This window comes from Mastigoproctus giganteus, chromosome 4, assembly GCF_048544385.1.
Source record: "Mastigoproctus giganteus isolate SK-2022 chromosome 4, ASM4854438v1, whole genome shotgun sequence".
NCBI classification, from domain to species: Eukaryota; Metazoa; Arthropoda; class Arachnida; order Uropygi; family Thelyphonidae; genus Mastigoproctus; species Mastigoproctus giganteus.
This window is the reverse complement of record NC_143578.1, coordinates 238708287-238721369: the sequence shown is the minus strand read 5'-3', so window position 1 is coordinate 238721369 and position 13083 is coordinate 238708287. Positions and strand designations below refer to the sequence as shown.

Here is a 13083-nt window from a genome sequence, read left to right as displayed (position 1 = left end):
TTTCGTAAGGCAATACAAAAAAGAAAGGAGTTAACCAGATAGGTCCCTTACTGAATTGAAGTGGAAATGTCATAGAAAGGTCAGCTGAAGTCTGGGATGAATTTTATATGTATTCGCAACGACCTTTAAGTCGAAAGATCATTCCAACCACGAGCGATCAGTGATACGGAGTCAGACTGCTGTAAATTAAGTGGTATATCAATCTGAGGAAATAAATGGCGCTAGGAGTGGACTGTATACATCCTATTATAGTAAAAAAAGGCTGCTTGTGACTGCATCATCCCGTTGGGAATGTTAATAGGATCACCATTACGCACCCATATTATCTTCATTGGACTGAAAGGTGCTAATGTCGCTCCAATCCGCAAAGGTAGTGCGAAAGATATGACAGGCAACCAGAGACCACTGAGTTTCACTTGAGTGATGGTTAAGATCGCGAAGTTGTCTCTGATTAAGGATACCTAAAAGAAGCCATTTACTGACTTCATCGATAAGTTCACTATGAAAGACTATTGTATAAACTAGATAAAATCTTCATTACATGAGAGTTGGTTTAAAGAGGAGACGAAGAATAGTCATAAATAGTCATTGTCGAGGCCAGTTTTTTGTCAAGGAGCTGGGTATATCCAAAAATTTCATTACTTCATACAGCATGTTGTCCCTACCCTTTCTGACTACTGAATATATCGTGAACTGTCAAACTAATAGAACAGATTATCTGCGAAAAAATCTAAACCTTCCAAACACTTCCTTGTTTATATCACAAATATACGTGGTCTACCAATCTCAGTGATATCCATTTCCACTTACAGTCTGCCAAACTCCAGTTACTTCTTCTGACAGAATCCCAGTAATCGGTTGATTCAACTACTGCTCATCTCAGTTGTCCTAATTATTCACAGTACGAGTCCTTTCGCTTCAAAGGTGGCACTTGTGCATATGCTTGCTTGATATTCCCTGTCAAAGAATTAGTAACTTGTAATCTCCTCTTTCTGATCTTCTCTGACTTAAAATCTCTCTGCCTCATTCTGTCAAATTCATCTGTTGCCTCTATCGTTCTCCCAACTCCACTAATCATTTGGAAAACTCTTTGACTTCCTCTCTTGGAAACTTGACTTTTTTCAGTCCACCTTTCCTAAAAATGGGGTAATTTTCCTTGGTGATTTTAATGTTCACAACTCCAGCTAGCTTCCGTTTTCTAATCGCACGGACCCAGTTGATCGAGATGCTGAGGCTTTTTCAATTACAAATGACCTCGCACGGATTGTTCATTTACTTACCAGAATACTGGTAATCCTAAACAGACCGCCAACACGCTTGAGCTTTTCCTTACAAACAACCCGTCTAAGAAGTAACGGTCGAGGTGATTGTTCCTCTACGCATCTCAGATCATAACGTCGTGATGATCGCTTCTCCAATGGAGCCTTTCTCTCTTGGCCATTTTGAACGTTGTGTTGTATGGCATTACAAGAATGCAAAATGAGATGATCTGCAAGATTTCTTTTTTTCTTTTCCTTGATCGGATTACTGTTTCAAATCTTCTGATGTGAACATTTGCCCAGATCGTGTCAGTGAAATTATTCTTGTAAGGGTAGCTGCACGGGTAGCACAGCCGTATCGTTACCGTCCTCCCCACACCCGATGGAAAAGGCTCGGGTTCAAATCCCGTCGATGAACGCGAGGAACTTTTATGGGCGTTTTTCACTCCGTGCCTGAGTTAACAGTCTCAGGCGTAAAAAGCAAGGTTTTCCCCCCAGAAACTTGGGTTTTTCGTCCAGCAAAACAAGCAAATCGACCAGAGAACACTCGCAATTTACATTAGAATGCTGCATATCACAATTGGCTTGTATCCAAATCTCCAGTTTCATTTTCTGCCTACACGAAAGCTCGCAACAATTATAAAGCAGTTATTAATCTGTCCGAACTAGATAAAGAGTAGAAAACTTGCTTCTTGTCCAATTGGTAGTTGAACATTCTGGTATCTTGCCAAAGCTGTTAGCTGCAACTTTTGTCCATCTCTGTTCCCATCTCTCTCTCATAATCAGATGGTTCTGTTGCTACTTCAGATAAACTTGATCGTCTAGCATCCTACTTTTCTTCTAGCTCGCGTACTGATGAACTTAGTAAACAATCTTCTACCATTCCCAGTGCCCTCGTAGGTAGCACAGTTGATAGAATCGCCGTCCTGCTCACACTGGATAGAAAAGACCTGAGTTCGAGTCCCGCCATTTCGGTGACGTGAGGAATTCTTATGACTCTTTTTCACAATTTGGCTGAGTAAGTCAGTCTCAGGCTTACTCGGGTTTTTTGTCCAGCAAACAGAAAATTGACCAGAACACACGCTATTTACATAGTATATAGAGCAATATGGCCTTAGTCGGTAATAAAACCCTACTACAATAACAACAACCATTCCCAGTACATTCTATTCAATGCCTTCAGTGGTCTTCCGTCAAAAGGATGTCAGAAGGATTTTGAACAATCTTGATACTAAATTCCAGGGCCTAATCCTATTTCTCCACTTGTTCTTAAAACTTGTGGTCCTTAGCTTACTCAGGAGTAATCTAAGGACCACAGGTTTTTAGGATCACCATTACGCACCCGTATCTCCTTTTTTCACTTTCTTATTCCAAAGGTAAACACCTTTCTGCTTGATGTGCTTTCTGCTTTCTGACAAATCCCTGCCACCCAGTTATCATCCCACTGCACTTACTTTTACTCTTTCTAAAGTAATGGAGAAATCAATTAACCGCCAACTCTTAAACGATCTATAGAAATCTTAAACTATCTGATCAACAATCACCAGTATGATTTCCGTCAGCGTCGATCCACTGGAAATACAGTAGCTTATGTTACCCATCTGTGGACAAACTCATTGGAAAAGTTTGGTGAAATTCAATCAGTTGCTTTTGACGTTTCAAAGGCTTTTGATCGTGTTTGGCATAAAGATCTTCTAAATAAGCTTCTATCTTAGGTTTGCCACTAATTACGTTTTTTTGTAATTGGGTTATCCCGTTTTCTCTCTGACCGCTCACTGTGAGTGATGGTAGATGGCTCTCTGTCGTCTAACTTCTCCACTAATGCGGGCGTTTCCCAGGGTTCAATTCTTTCTGTCACTCTTTTCCTCTTGTTTATTAATCACCTTCTCCTATTGACTGGAAATCCTATCTATAGTTTTGCTATAGAAAGGACTTTGCATCCACCTTGCAGTTTAAGAAATCTTGACCTGCACAGACTGCTTCAATTTCTGCAATATACACTACCAATTACCTGCCAGTTACCTGCAGATCAGCATTTAGGGAATGCTGATCTGCAGGTAATTCTCCAGTGAGATAAAGATAATTGGTTGATTTTAATCTTTCTAAAACTGAGTCCTGTCTTATATCCCGCAAAAATGGATTCTTGTTCTCCTATGTTTATCTTCGATGACAATTATTTCTAGGCAAGATCATACATATATCTGTATTGGGGATTACCCTGACTTCAAATCTCTCTCTCTTGGTATAAGCACGTTACAAATATTTCTTCCTCTGCATCTAAAAAACTGGGTTTTCTCTTTCGCTCTCGGCGCTACTTTTGTTCTAAACAGCTGTTCACTCTGTGCAAATCCGCCCTACCATAGAATATAGTTCCCATATCGAGAGCGATAGAACCTGAGGTGGCGCTGGAGTAAATGTACGTTCTTTGGTAACTGTGACAGAAGTGGGCATAACTTATGTTTTCTACCGCCATATTGTTGTGCTGATCTCTACACTAGTTTTAACTGCAATATGCGTTCACCTCGGGTGAGTGATTAATAGTTCTAATGTATTAATATTTAGTATGTTTCTAGTTTACTGATTTCACCAAATGTTTTGATAATTTAATCGTTGACAACTGAACTCTGTCATAACTCAGTGATTTACAGTTTTGGGGTTAGAATTTTCTTCAAGTTTAATATTGGCAGTCATCTTATTCATTGTTCTAACGCTATTGTACGTAATGAATACAACAGTCATCTGTGTAGTGTGCTCACTTCAGGTTGATTCTTATCTCACCTGTTGTGATTGTACTGCCACAGTTTGTGCATCTTGTTCCAATATAAAATACTTTAAAAAGCTTTCTAATGAGTTTAAATCACGATATAGATGCACTGATTGTAAAAATTCTACATCAAAACGAGTAACCAACCAAGTAACCAATACACGAGTAACCAACCAACCAACCAACCAAGAAGGTGAAGAATTTGATAATGGCTATGGCAATTCCCAAGAAACTTATGATCAAGAAACGTTACCTGTGTCAATTTGACCACATTCGATAAAATTTCCATGGGTTCTGAATTACAACTGGAACTTAAAGCCTTTTTAGATGACTTCCAGGAATTTCGTAATGATTATCTTAAGGACGGACAATCGCAAGTAGAATTATTGGGACTTCTACTTGATAAGTTGGATACTCAAGCCGTTATAATCAAGGAACTGCAAAATAATTATTTAACTCTTAGTGATAATTTTTTAAAAGTCAAGAATTACCATCCTGCAAGTCGCAGAACATTAGTTCAATAAGGTCAGCTAAATTAAATTATGCCCTAATGTGTGATTATAAAAATACCTTAAACAAATTTAATGTGATCAACAATGAACAAATTCTGTTGACAACCAAATATTGAATGAAAATACTGATAGAACATGGCTACAAAATCTGATATAACTATCGCGCCTTCGTCTCCAAATAAACCAGAGCGTATATTTTACCCATTCAAATTCATAATTCTAAACCTTCCAACTCCCCTAAATTTCTATCTAATCAATTTGACATAGAAACTATACCAAAAACGTTATATAGTATACCTGAAGACCCCCCTCCCCCCTAAATTCTGTTGCTTCCACTGCATTACCGCAGATAGATCCTTCAAACAGCTCGTCCGAACTGAAGACAACTTATCCTCAAATTACTCAGTCTCCTCCAACTGACACCAACACTTTACTTAATACAAGCCCACACAATAATAAACCTCAAGAAAATGTTAACAAAATTGCAGAACAAACACAAATTAAAATCAGTATAGCCGAGAAGTAAGCTTTTCGTTTCCAGGTTAGATCCAGACATAACTGATCAAATATCTAACTATTTTATGGAGGCATTTAAAATTTCAGTTCATGTAAAATTTAAGACTAAATATCCCAGTTAGTTCATTTTGCCTATTGTCTTCCTGATCATTATAATTTGATCAGCAATCCTAACAACAGAACTAAGAATCAGAACTAGTACATTTATTTCTCACCCAGGTTCTCATATTGATAGCTATCTACATAGCAAAAGAGTGTGGCATTCTTTCTCAATGAAACTTGGCTTAATTCTTCTATCCACAACGAGTTTATTACTTCTGACTATTGTGCACTGCGAAGAGATCCAGCTGGTAAGCAAGCAGTTGGAGGAGCTTACATTGAATTTAAAAATAAGAAAGACTGTACTCGTCTATTTACCCCTTCTCATAAAATATTCACAACTTGAGTAATTAAATAATTATCTCAGTTACTTCGTCTTTAAAATTTTCGACACATTAATCGTCTTATGAGACTTTAATCACCGAATATCCGAAAAGCATGTAAACCAAACATAAGACGTTGAGGAAACCTTGCAACATCTAAGTAACGACTACTCTCAAGGCCCTGACGCCCCCCCCCCCTTATATTCTGGAAGAAATGCATGTCTACTTTATCGTGTTCTCTAATTTTTCTCTTTAACAAATCATTATCTGATGGTATTTATCCTGAACATTTTAAATCTGTCTATATTATACCCATACATAAAAAAAAATCTAAATTTGAAGCACAAAATTACAGACCCATCACAAATTTAAATAGTGTCTCAAAAATATTCGATACTACTATTCACGCAATCCAATTTTGGGGGCAGAACTTCATGGCTTCTGTCCGGGGGATCCGTGACTGCTAACCTCGCTACTTTATGGCAATTTGTATCCTTTGAGCTTGACAGGGATTACTGGGTACATGTGGTTTTCACTGATCTTTCAAGGGCCTTCGGTTCCATCAATCAGCAATTACTGAAACATAAACTAGAATCTTACGGACTGACAAACTAAATCGTTATCAAGTATTCTTCTACCTTTTAAATTGGCATCCCTCAAGGCTCTTCTTTGGGCCCTTTATTATTTAACATACACGTAAATGATTTAAGCATTATTCCTTTCCCAGAGGGTACGAAATTACTTTTTTTATGCTGATGACATAATTTTATATTTATTCTGAAATACCAAATCAAAATTACCAAAGTGAAATCTGCTCTTTCTGTTTTTAAACTCTGGTCAGACAAAAACAACTTCACCATAAATATCTCCAAATGTGAAACTATTTCCTACCATCATCCTAAAAAAATAATTACCCAATTTCCATATACCATGGACTTCCGACAAATATCAAGAGTATCCATTATACAAGATCCAGGAGTTACCTTTACAGAGAATTGTTCATTCACTACTCATAAATAACATTTTATCATCAGCTCATCGCGAATTCGGTTTTATAAGAAGATTCTTATTACATTTATTTATTCAAAATTCCAAACTAACGCAAAATTGTATTCCTCGTTAATCCTTTCTACTCTACAATACGCCTGTCGAATATAGTCTCCTAATTCCTTAATATTGAAAAAACTTTTCAATATATAAAAACAACAGAATTAGAGTTATCAGAGAACAATCTCATCCACTCATGTGTATTATATACATAAATTGCTTATGTTCTCTGGTCGGTTTGTCTGTTTTGTTGCTAAATGGCATGAGCTAAATCATTTATGGAATTCGCTTTAGGCATTTCAACTGATTTGATTGAATAATGACGAAACGAATCACAGAAGGAATAATCAGGTTAAGTAAGAGGAAGGTGGTCGAGGTAATCGATAACTTCGATTCTTTCTGCCAAGTCCCACGTACTTCTGTTTGAAAAAAGTACGTGGGACTTAGCAGATTGTAGGTGGAAACGGACATCATTGACATTGGATTTGAGACCAGGTATTTTTGTAAAATGAATTAGGATTTTTTTGGAGGTTTAGCTCTTTTCGCAGAAAGTTTGCTCTGTCAGTTTGACTCTTCATCGTGCATTGGTATAGTTGAAGTAAAAGATATGTAGGAACGTGTTGCATGAAATTTTGGATATGGCATTGCTGTGGAGAGAGAGAGAGAGCGAGCGCCCGCCCGAGTAGTGTGCATGCCTACCCCCATACACACTACTCGGACTTCCTCCAGTCACTAGTTGACAAGATTAGTGGCAGAGAGTTGTAACTAACTAATCAAGATGCCTTCTAGGAAACTTACCAATAAGTTCGGTCCGATGGACTATCTAGCTGCCAGTTGCAAATACCGTTTTAGAGCTGTACCTTCTAAATGTAAGAAATACTTCATCTCGCCAAAATACTCGTCATACCTCAAAAGGCATCATCCATACGTTGGGTCACGCCGGGTGGTCACCCCTATTATACTAGGTGCAGTGTTTCAGGCCTCACATATGAAGTATACCCATGATTACCAACGGTTCCACCATCGTGAAGGTGTAAGCAGAGTATTTTATTGTCGCAGAACGACCGAGGTGCACCGAAATTTGATCAGTTTGACTCACAAGTGGGTCCTGAATATCAGTTCCATCAGCATTTTATACCTCGAGGTAGCAAACTCTAGCCTATCATATTTGGAAGACACTAATACATCTCAGGGACTTATGGTCCCTCAGGCTTTGTCAGTTTCTGTAGCTGTTTTATCATTAATTTTTTTATGAGTAGTAAATGCAGTTGACTTTTTTTTTCTGTGTCCATTTGATAATTCTCTGTCTTGGGAGGGCATTGGTTTTTGTTGAGCATAACCTGTTGTTTGTGTGTTAAACTTCAAGGCAACTAAAGCTATGAAGTGTCAGTATATAATAGCGTGTATTTGGCAATTTGCTGTACCGAGTTTCTGAGAGAGAAACTCGCCACCGACTAACTAGGCCAGGCCACTTTGTTTCTGCCCATTCTCCGGGAAAACTTGGTTTTTTTCATTCACCAAAGCAACCAAAACGAGTATAGAATGCATGCAGCTTACAAAGGGTTCTGGCGCCTTAAGTTCTAAAGGGAGGGATTTTTTTTTTTTTTTTTTGCTTGTCGGAAATTTTGGAATTCGCCTTTGACACCTTATGGAATCCAATTGCTGATTGGTAATATTCCAAACTGTAGTATTAGGCATATCAAGAAATTCTTTTACATTTATATTATGATGCGTTCTACCTCAGAAGTCGGGAATCTTTGTTGGCTTAAGAGCAAAATCAAGGGGAAGAAAGTCGAAGACTATCTTCCACCTGATTTTCAGACATATCAGACCCCCCCCCCCGATATGAGGCGCCAGAACCCTTTGTAAGCTGCCTGCATTCTATACTCGTTTTGGTTGCTGTGTTGGATGAAAAATCCAAGTTTTCCCGAATAGGGGGATGGAAACACACACTGACCGCGTGCAATGTCTTCCTTCTGTAGCCATTGCCCTTCCTCATAGGGGAAGGGCAATGTCTGCAGAATTGCACTAGTCTGTGTGATTAACCATTCTAATGCATGACCCTGTAACGACAATTGGAAACGATGTCATTAAGTTCATCTGTATATCAGAGCTACTTGATTAATGATTGGTTCTCGAGATCAGTTTTCACTCCATAATTACCGGTACATGACATTTCAATAGATTTCTTTCTCCGCAATGCTTAGCTGTAGCAACGAGAAAATATGGCATCAGCAAAGGGGTTGCCGAAGTTTTATGTGGACCAGCAGGAAAATATTCCCAAAATTAAGTTGTTAGCAATGTTTTTTTGTTTTTATGCGTTGATCTAGCTAAAGATTATTAGAAAGAACGTGGTGGAGTGTTCTGAAGCACCCTGATATTTTTTCCAAACGCCCTTCTGAGAGGTGCATTTTCTTCATCAGAGATTTCACCCGGTTTTGTACATTGAATACTGTAGTATTGAGGCCTTGAAAAGATATATTTAGCTCATTGCTGCCTAAGAAAATGTCTGCTAAATAAGCAAGACTTTGGAGCCAAACAGAATTTACGGTACAGCTGGCACGGTGAAGGGGGCGATCCATAAAAAAGAAAAAAAAAATCTTTATGCTCCAATTAATTATTTAGATATATCTTTAAAGGGAAACTCCATAAGTCCTATTGGTTTGTTCACGATTAGATTGGCCTGTTGAGTTGTTCGCAGTACCTACATTTTTTTGGTGGATTGTTAATCTTTATATATATAAAAGCAAATAACAAAATTTCTTCAGTGTTCTAGACAAATGAGCGTTTATTGATGACTTCTGTACTCATTTCATCTTAAATATTTCTTCGTATTTGATAATGTTTTACTGTTATTGGAAAAACTACAGATTTATAGATGTATTTGAATTTTATTTAATACACCACTTCTGAAATGTGTTGATGGATGCCCTGTTAGCGAATCCGGGAAGTATGAAATGAAATTACAGAAGATTGTTTATTAGAAAAATTTTCGTGACTGGAGTTATGTTTTGAGGAAGGCAGCGAGAGAGTGCATCTTCAGTGTCATTGGACCAAGGAGAGATTGTTTCGATTGGTGAATCGCTAATCCATAAAGGCAGTTATAAGAGCGAAGTGAGAACTACCAAGAAGTCTGACTGACTTCAGCGGTAGGGAAAACCATGGGGTCAATGATAGAGTGCAATATGGGGACATTCAGATACAAATGGAATTGTATCCGAAAAGGCTGGAACATGTTGGGATCAGAGAGATGTTTAGATAGATTACAAGGTGGCAACCAAGGACAGGAGGCAGTAGATTGTGATTAATGGGCATTACTCTTCAGATTGGACTAATGCGAGAAGTGGAGTCTCCCACGGATCGGTTCTGGGACTTCTGTTGTTTCTGATTATAATAAATGAGATCAACGAATCTTGTAAATTTGGGCATTCAGATCAAAGCCCAAATTTATAAGAGGAGTTAAATTCTTAAAAGAAACACGTGACTGTTAAATACGATGTCCTTGTAGTTTCTTTAAAGAAGGTCACGTGGACTTAAACTGCTACTACTTATGCGTGTGCTAATATATCCTCATTTTCACCACTCGGCTAATAGAAAACCTAAATTATTTCCCAGAAATACCTACAGGCTAAGAGGTGGGTATAGAGAAGTAGTCGTTTAAATACGCTATATTCGAATCCTCTATAGAGGTACCTTGAAATCCATGCGAGAAAGTTGTTGTAGTTGGGTTTTAGGAGCATTAGCGACTTGGGTCATATTGCTCCGTGTATACTGCCTGTAAATTGCGTGTGTTATGTGGTCGATTGTCTTTTTGCTGGACAAAAAAACCCGAGTTTCTGGGAGAAAAAAACACATTACCCTGGCCTCGACCGAATAACTCAGCCGCGTTGTGAAAGACGGGACTCGAACTCAGGTCTTTTCCACCCAGTGTGGGGAGGAAGGCGATTCTTCCAACTGTGCTACCCATGAGGGCCATGGGAAAAGGGAGTTTGGATTAACAACCACTCATCTCAAGAAAAGTGTTTTGTGAAATATATATCTCAAATGCCAAAACAGCTAAGGTTATGAGGTGTTAGTATATTTTCTGGAAAAACATTATCATTAACCGCGAATGCGAGTATCTTATGATTATCAGTTATTTCAGTTATCATTAGTTAACCATCATTTTTGGCTTATTTCGAAGATTACTGGAAACATTTTGGTTTACTGGAAACGAAGTGTACCTCAAGGTATCTGAAGCCTTATATGTTATATAAGCTTCCTTTGTCGTAAAATAATGCTTTAGTTTGGTACTTCCCATAATGATATTCGAGTTTTTGATATGGTTCAACAAGCCCTGAGAGCTTACATAGTTAAGGCTGAAGACTTTGTCTATTACAATGTATGGAATTCTGCCTTAGTCAGATTTCTCCCATCTTTGTGAATAAAGTTATCCAGATTTATTAAGAATGAATACGTAAATGATACCATACTATCAAAATTTTCCCAGGCCTCCCATCTTAGTTACTTCAGTAAATGGATTACTTCTGCACATAAAATATACAGTTAGGTTGTGCCTCAACAGTTAGCCCGTTCCTAGCATCAAATAGGCTGTTTTTATGTTTAGAAAATGCTTTTTATGCAGGTTAAAAAATTTTTAGTGAAGGATAAAAACATTACCATACTTGAGAGCTTTGAATCTGGAATATTAGTTTGGCTATTCGAGCGATATCCCAAAAAGTTATTTGAACGAAATGCGGGATATTTCGTCGATGGTGGCAACAGGAACTGCAGTCCATTTTTAGAAATCAGCAGAGGTCCTTAAGAACACCCAAGTGCAAAATTAAGAAACTACACTTGAAAGCGACTGGAGAAGACAGCTAAGAGTTCTTTTAAGATGAGTGAGCGCTGATGGAGTGGATAGCGTTATACGACTTGACTATTGCGCACTAAACCTACATAACTCTCTCTAATCGGAAGCCCTGCTAGTTGTTCAAACTGCAGACTGACAGGTCGCTGGAGATTACATGTGCACTTCAGTTTCCGATAAGCACAGGCGAGGAGAAGGCAGCTGTGGAAATCCCATGTCAGTGGGTTGTCACGGTTGCTTCTGGCAACGGATGTTTAAACCGTAAATCGGTTTCACCCTGAGGTGAAAAGGCAGGGGATTACGTGAAGCGGGATGGATTTAATCCGCAGAAAGCTGAACACCTCGTATATCTCATGCTACAAGTGCAGTTGTCACTAGTTCCAGGGAATGAGACAATGTTTTGTTGTCTACTCCGAACAATATCAAAATGGGTGCTGTACCTTCCTTCCCCCCAACTCCTTTCACCCAAATTGTGTAACTGTCCCATAGAAAATAACGTTTTCTGCTGTAGAAAGAAAACTCCAGTTTTCCTTTTTGTTTTGCATTTTCATTATTCCATAAATAAGAGAGCTGCTTTTTTTTTAATGGTAATAATAAAGTTGTTCCAAAGAACAGAAGTGGAAAGAATAAAGAGAAAAGTTGAATTGTGAATGACTGTTGGCTAGCTGATGAACATATTCGACCTGACTTGGAGGAAAGAGGTACGAAATAGGGTTGAGTCTCATATGGACATCGGACTTAATTTTCTAGATTGATTCAAAGATTCGGCAGCCCCTAGAAATTTGGCACCAACAATGGTTAAAAGCTTTGAAAGCATTTTGGCTTTGTAAATTGAATTGATGTAATTTCTGATTATAAGACGGTTCTTAAGTACGTTAAACTTTTCATGAATCCTTTATTTATGACCTTCTGCTGTCCACTCTATTAAGCCAACTTTTGCAGTAGTGTGAAACTATTCACTTCACTTTTTAAGACTTATAAATTGAATTTTCGAGGCATTGTGTGTAGGCAACTTGAAATTAATTCTCTATTAGTCCGATGGCCCTGTAAAATCACATCATCATGCATTCAAGGGCCGAGCAAAGAGTGGTGATAAAATTGTTTTAAAGCCGGAAAAGGTTCATCTGAAATAGATGGAATGGTGAGTGCAACTTATGGACATGAACTATCACGATCCAATATTTTTCGCTGGTATAGGTGGTTCCATGAAGGTCGGGAAGATGTTCAGGATGATACGCGGAGTGGTAGTCCATCTCAGTTTCGGATTCGACCATTAAAAAAGTACGGCAGATATTAATAGATAACCTGTTCCTCCGAATGATAGCAGACCAGCTTCACATGAGGTAGGATAGCGTGCATTCGATTGTAGTCGAAGATTTGAAAGTATGCTCGCACTTCGTATCGCATTTATTGTAGGAGGAACGATTTGCTGAATTTCGGGATTTGAATGAGATGGCAAACTTAAAAAAAAAAATAAATAACTGGTGTCGAATCCTGGTGCTTTGCGTTCGAACTTGAAACAAACAGACAATCGGCTGTATAGGGTAGAGAAAATTTGCCGAGGTCGAAGAACGGTTCTAGAACTCCCTGCCAATCAAAGCACGAAGGATTTCTACCAGAAGGAGTCAACTGAATTTTACAGGACAGACCGTTGAAAAGAATTCGGTGTGTTAGGCCAGACGTGACCGAGTTGCTTCACTCACGACAATGCACC

General features: G+C 38.4%; 1 protein-coding gene across 6 annotated transcripts in view; it reads left to right on the top strand.

The window, feature by feature from the left end:
* eya (eya transcriptional coactivator and phosphatase 2) overlaps positions 1-13083 on the top strand; it is a 257430-nt gene that overhangs the window by 86611 nt on the left and 157736 nt on the right. For 2 of the 6 annotated variants that reach the window (XM_090371243.1, XM_090371241.1), the window contains exon 1: positions 3669-3785. The exons of the other annotated variants lie outside the window; for them this stretch is intronic. In XM_090371243.1, coding sequence (XP_090227369.1) covers positions 3771-3785 — 15 coding nt within the window. In that variant the 5' untranslated portion in view covers positions 3669-3770. Of the gene's footprint in view, positions 1-3668; positions 3786-13083 lie in introns of those variants that run through there. 6 annotated transcript variants of the gene reach the window in all.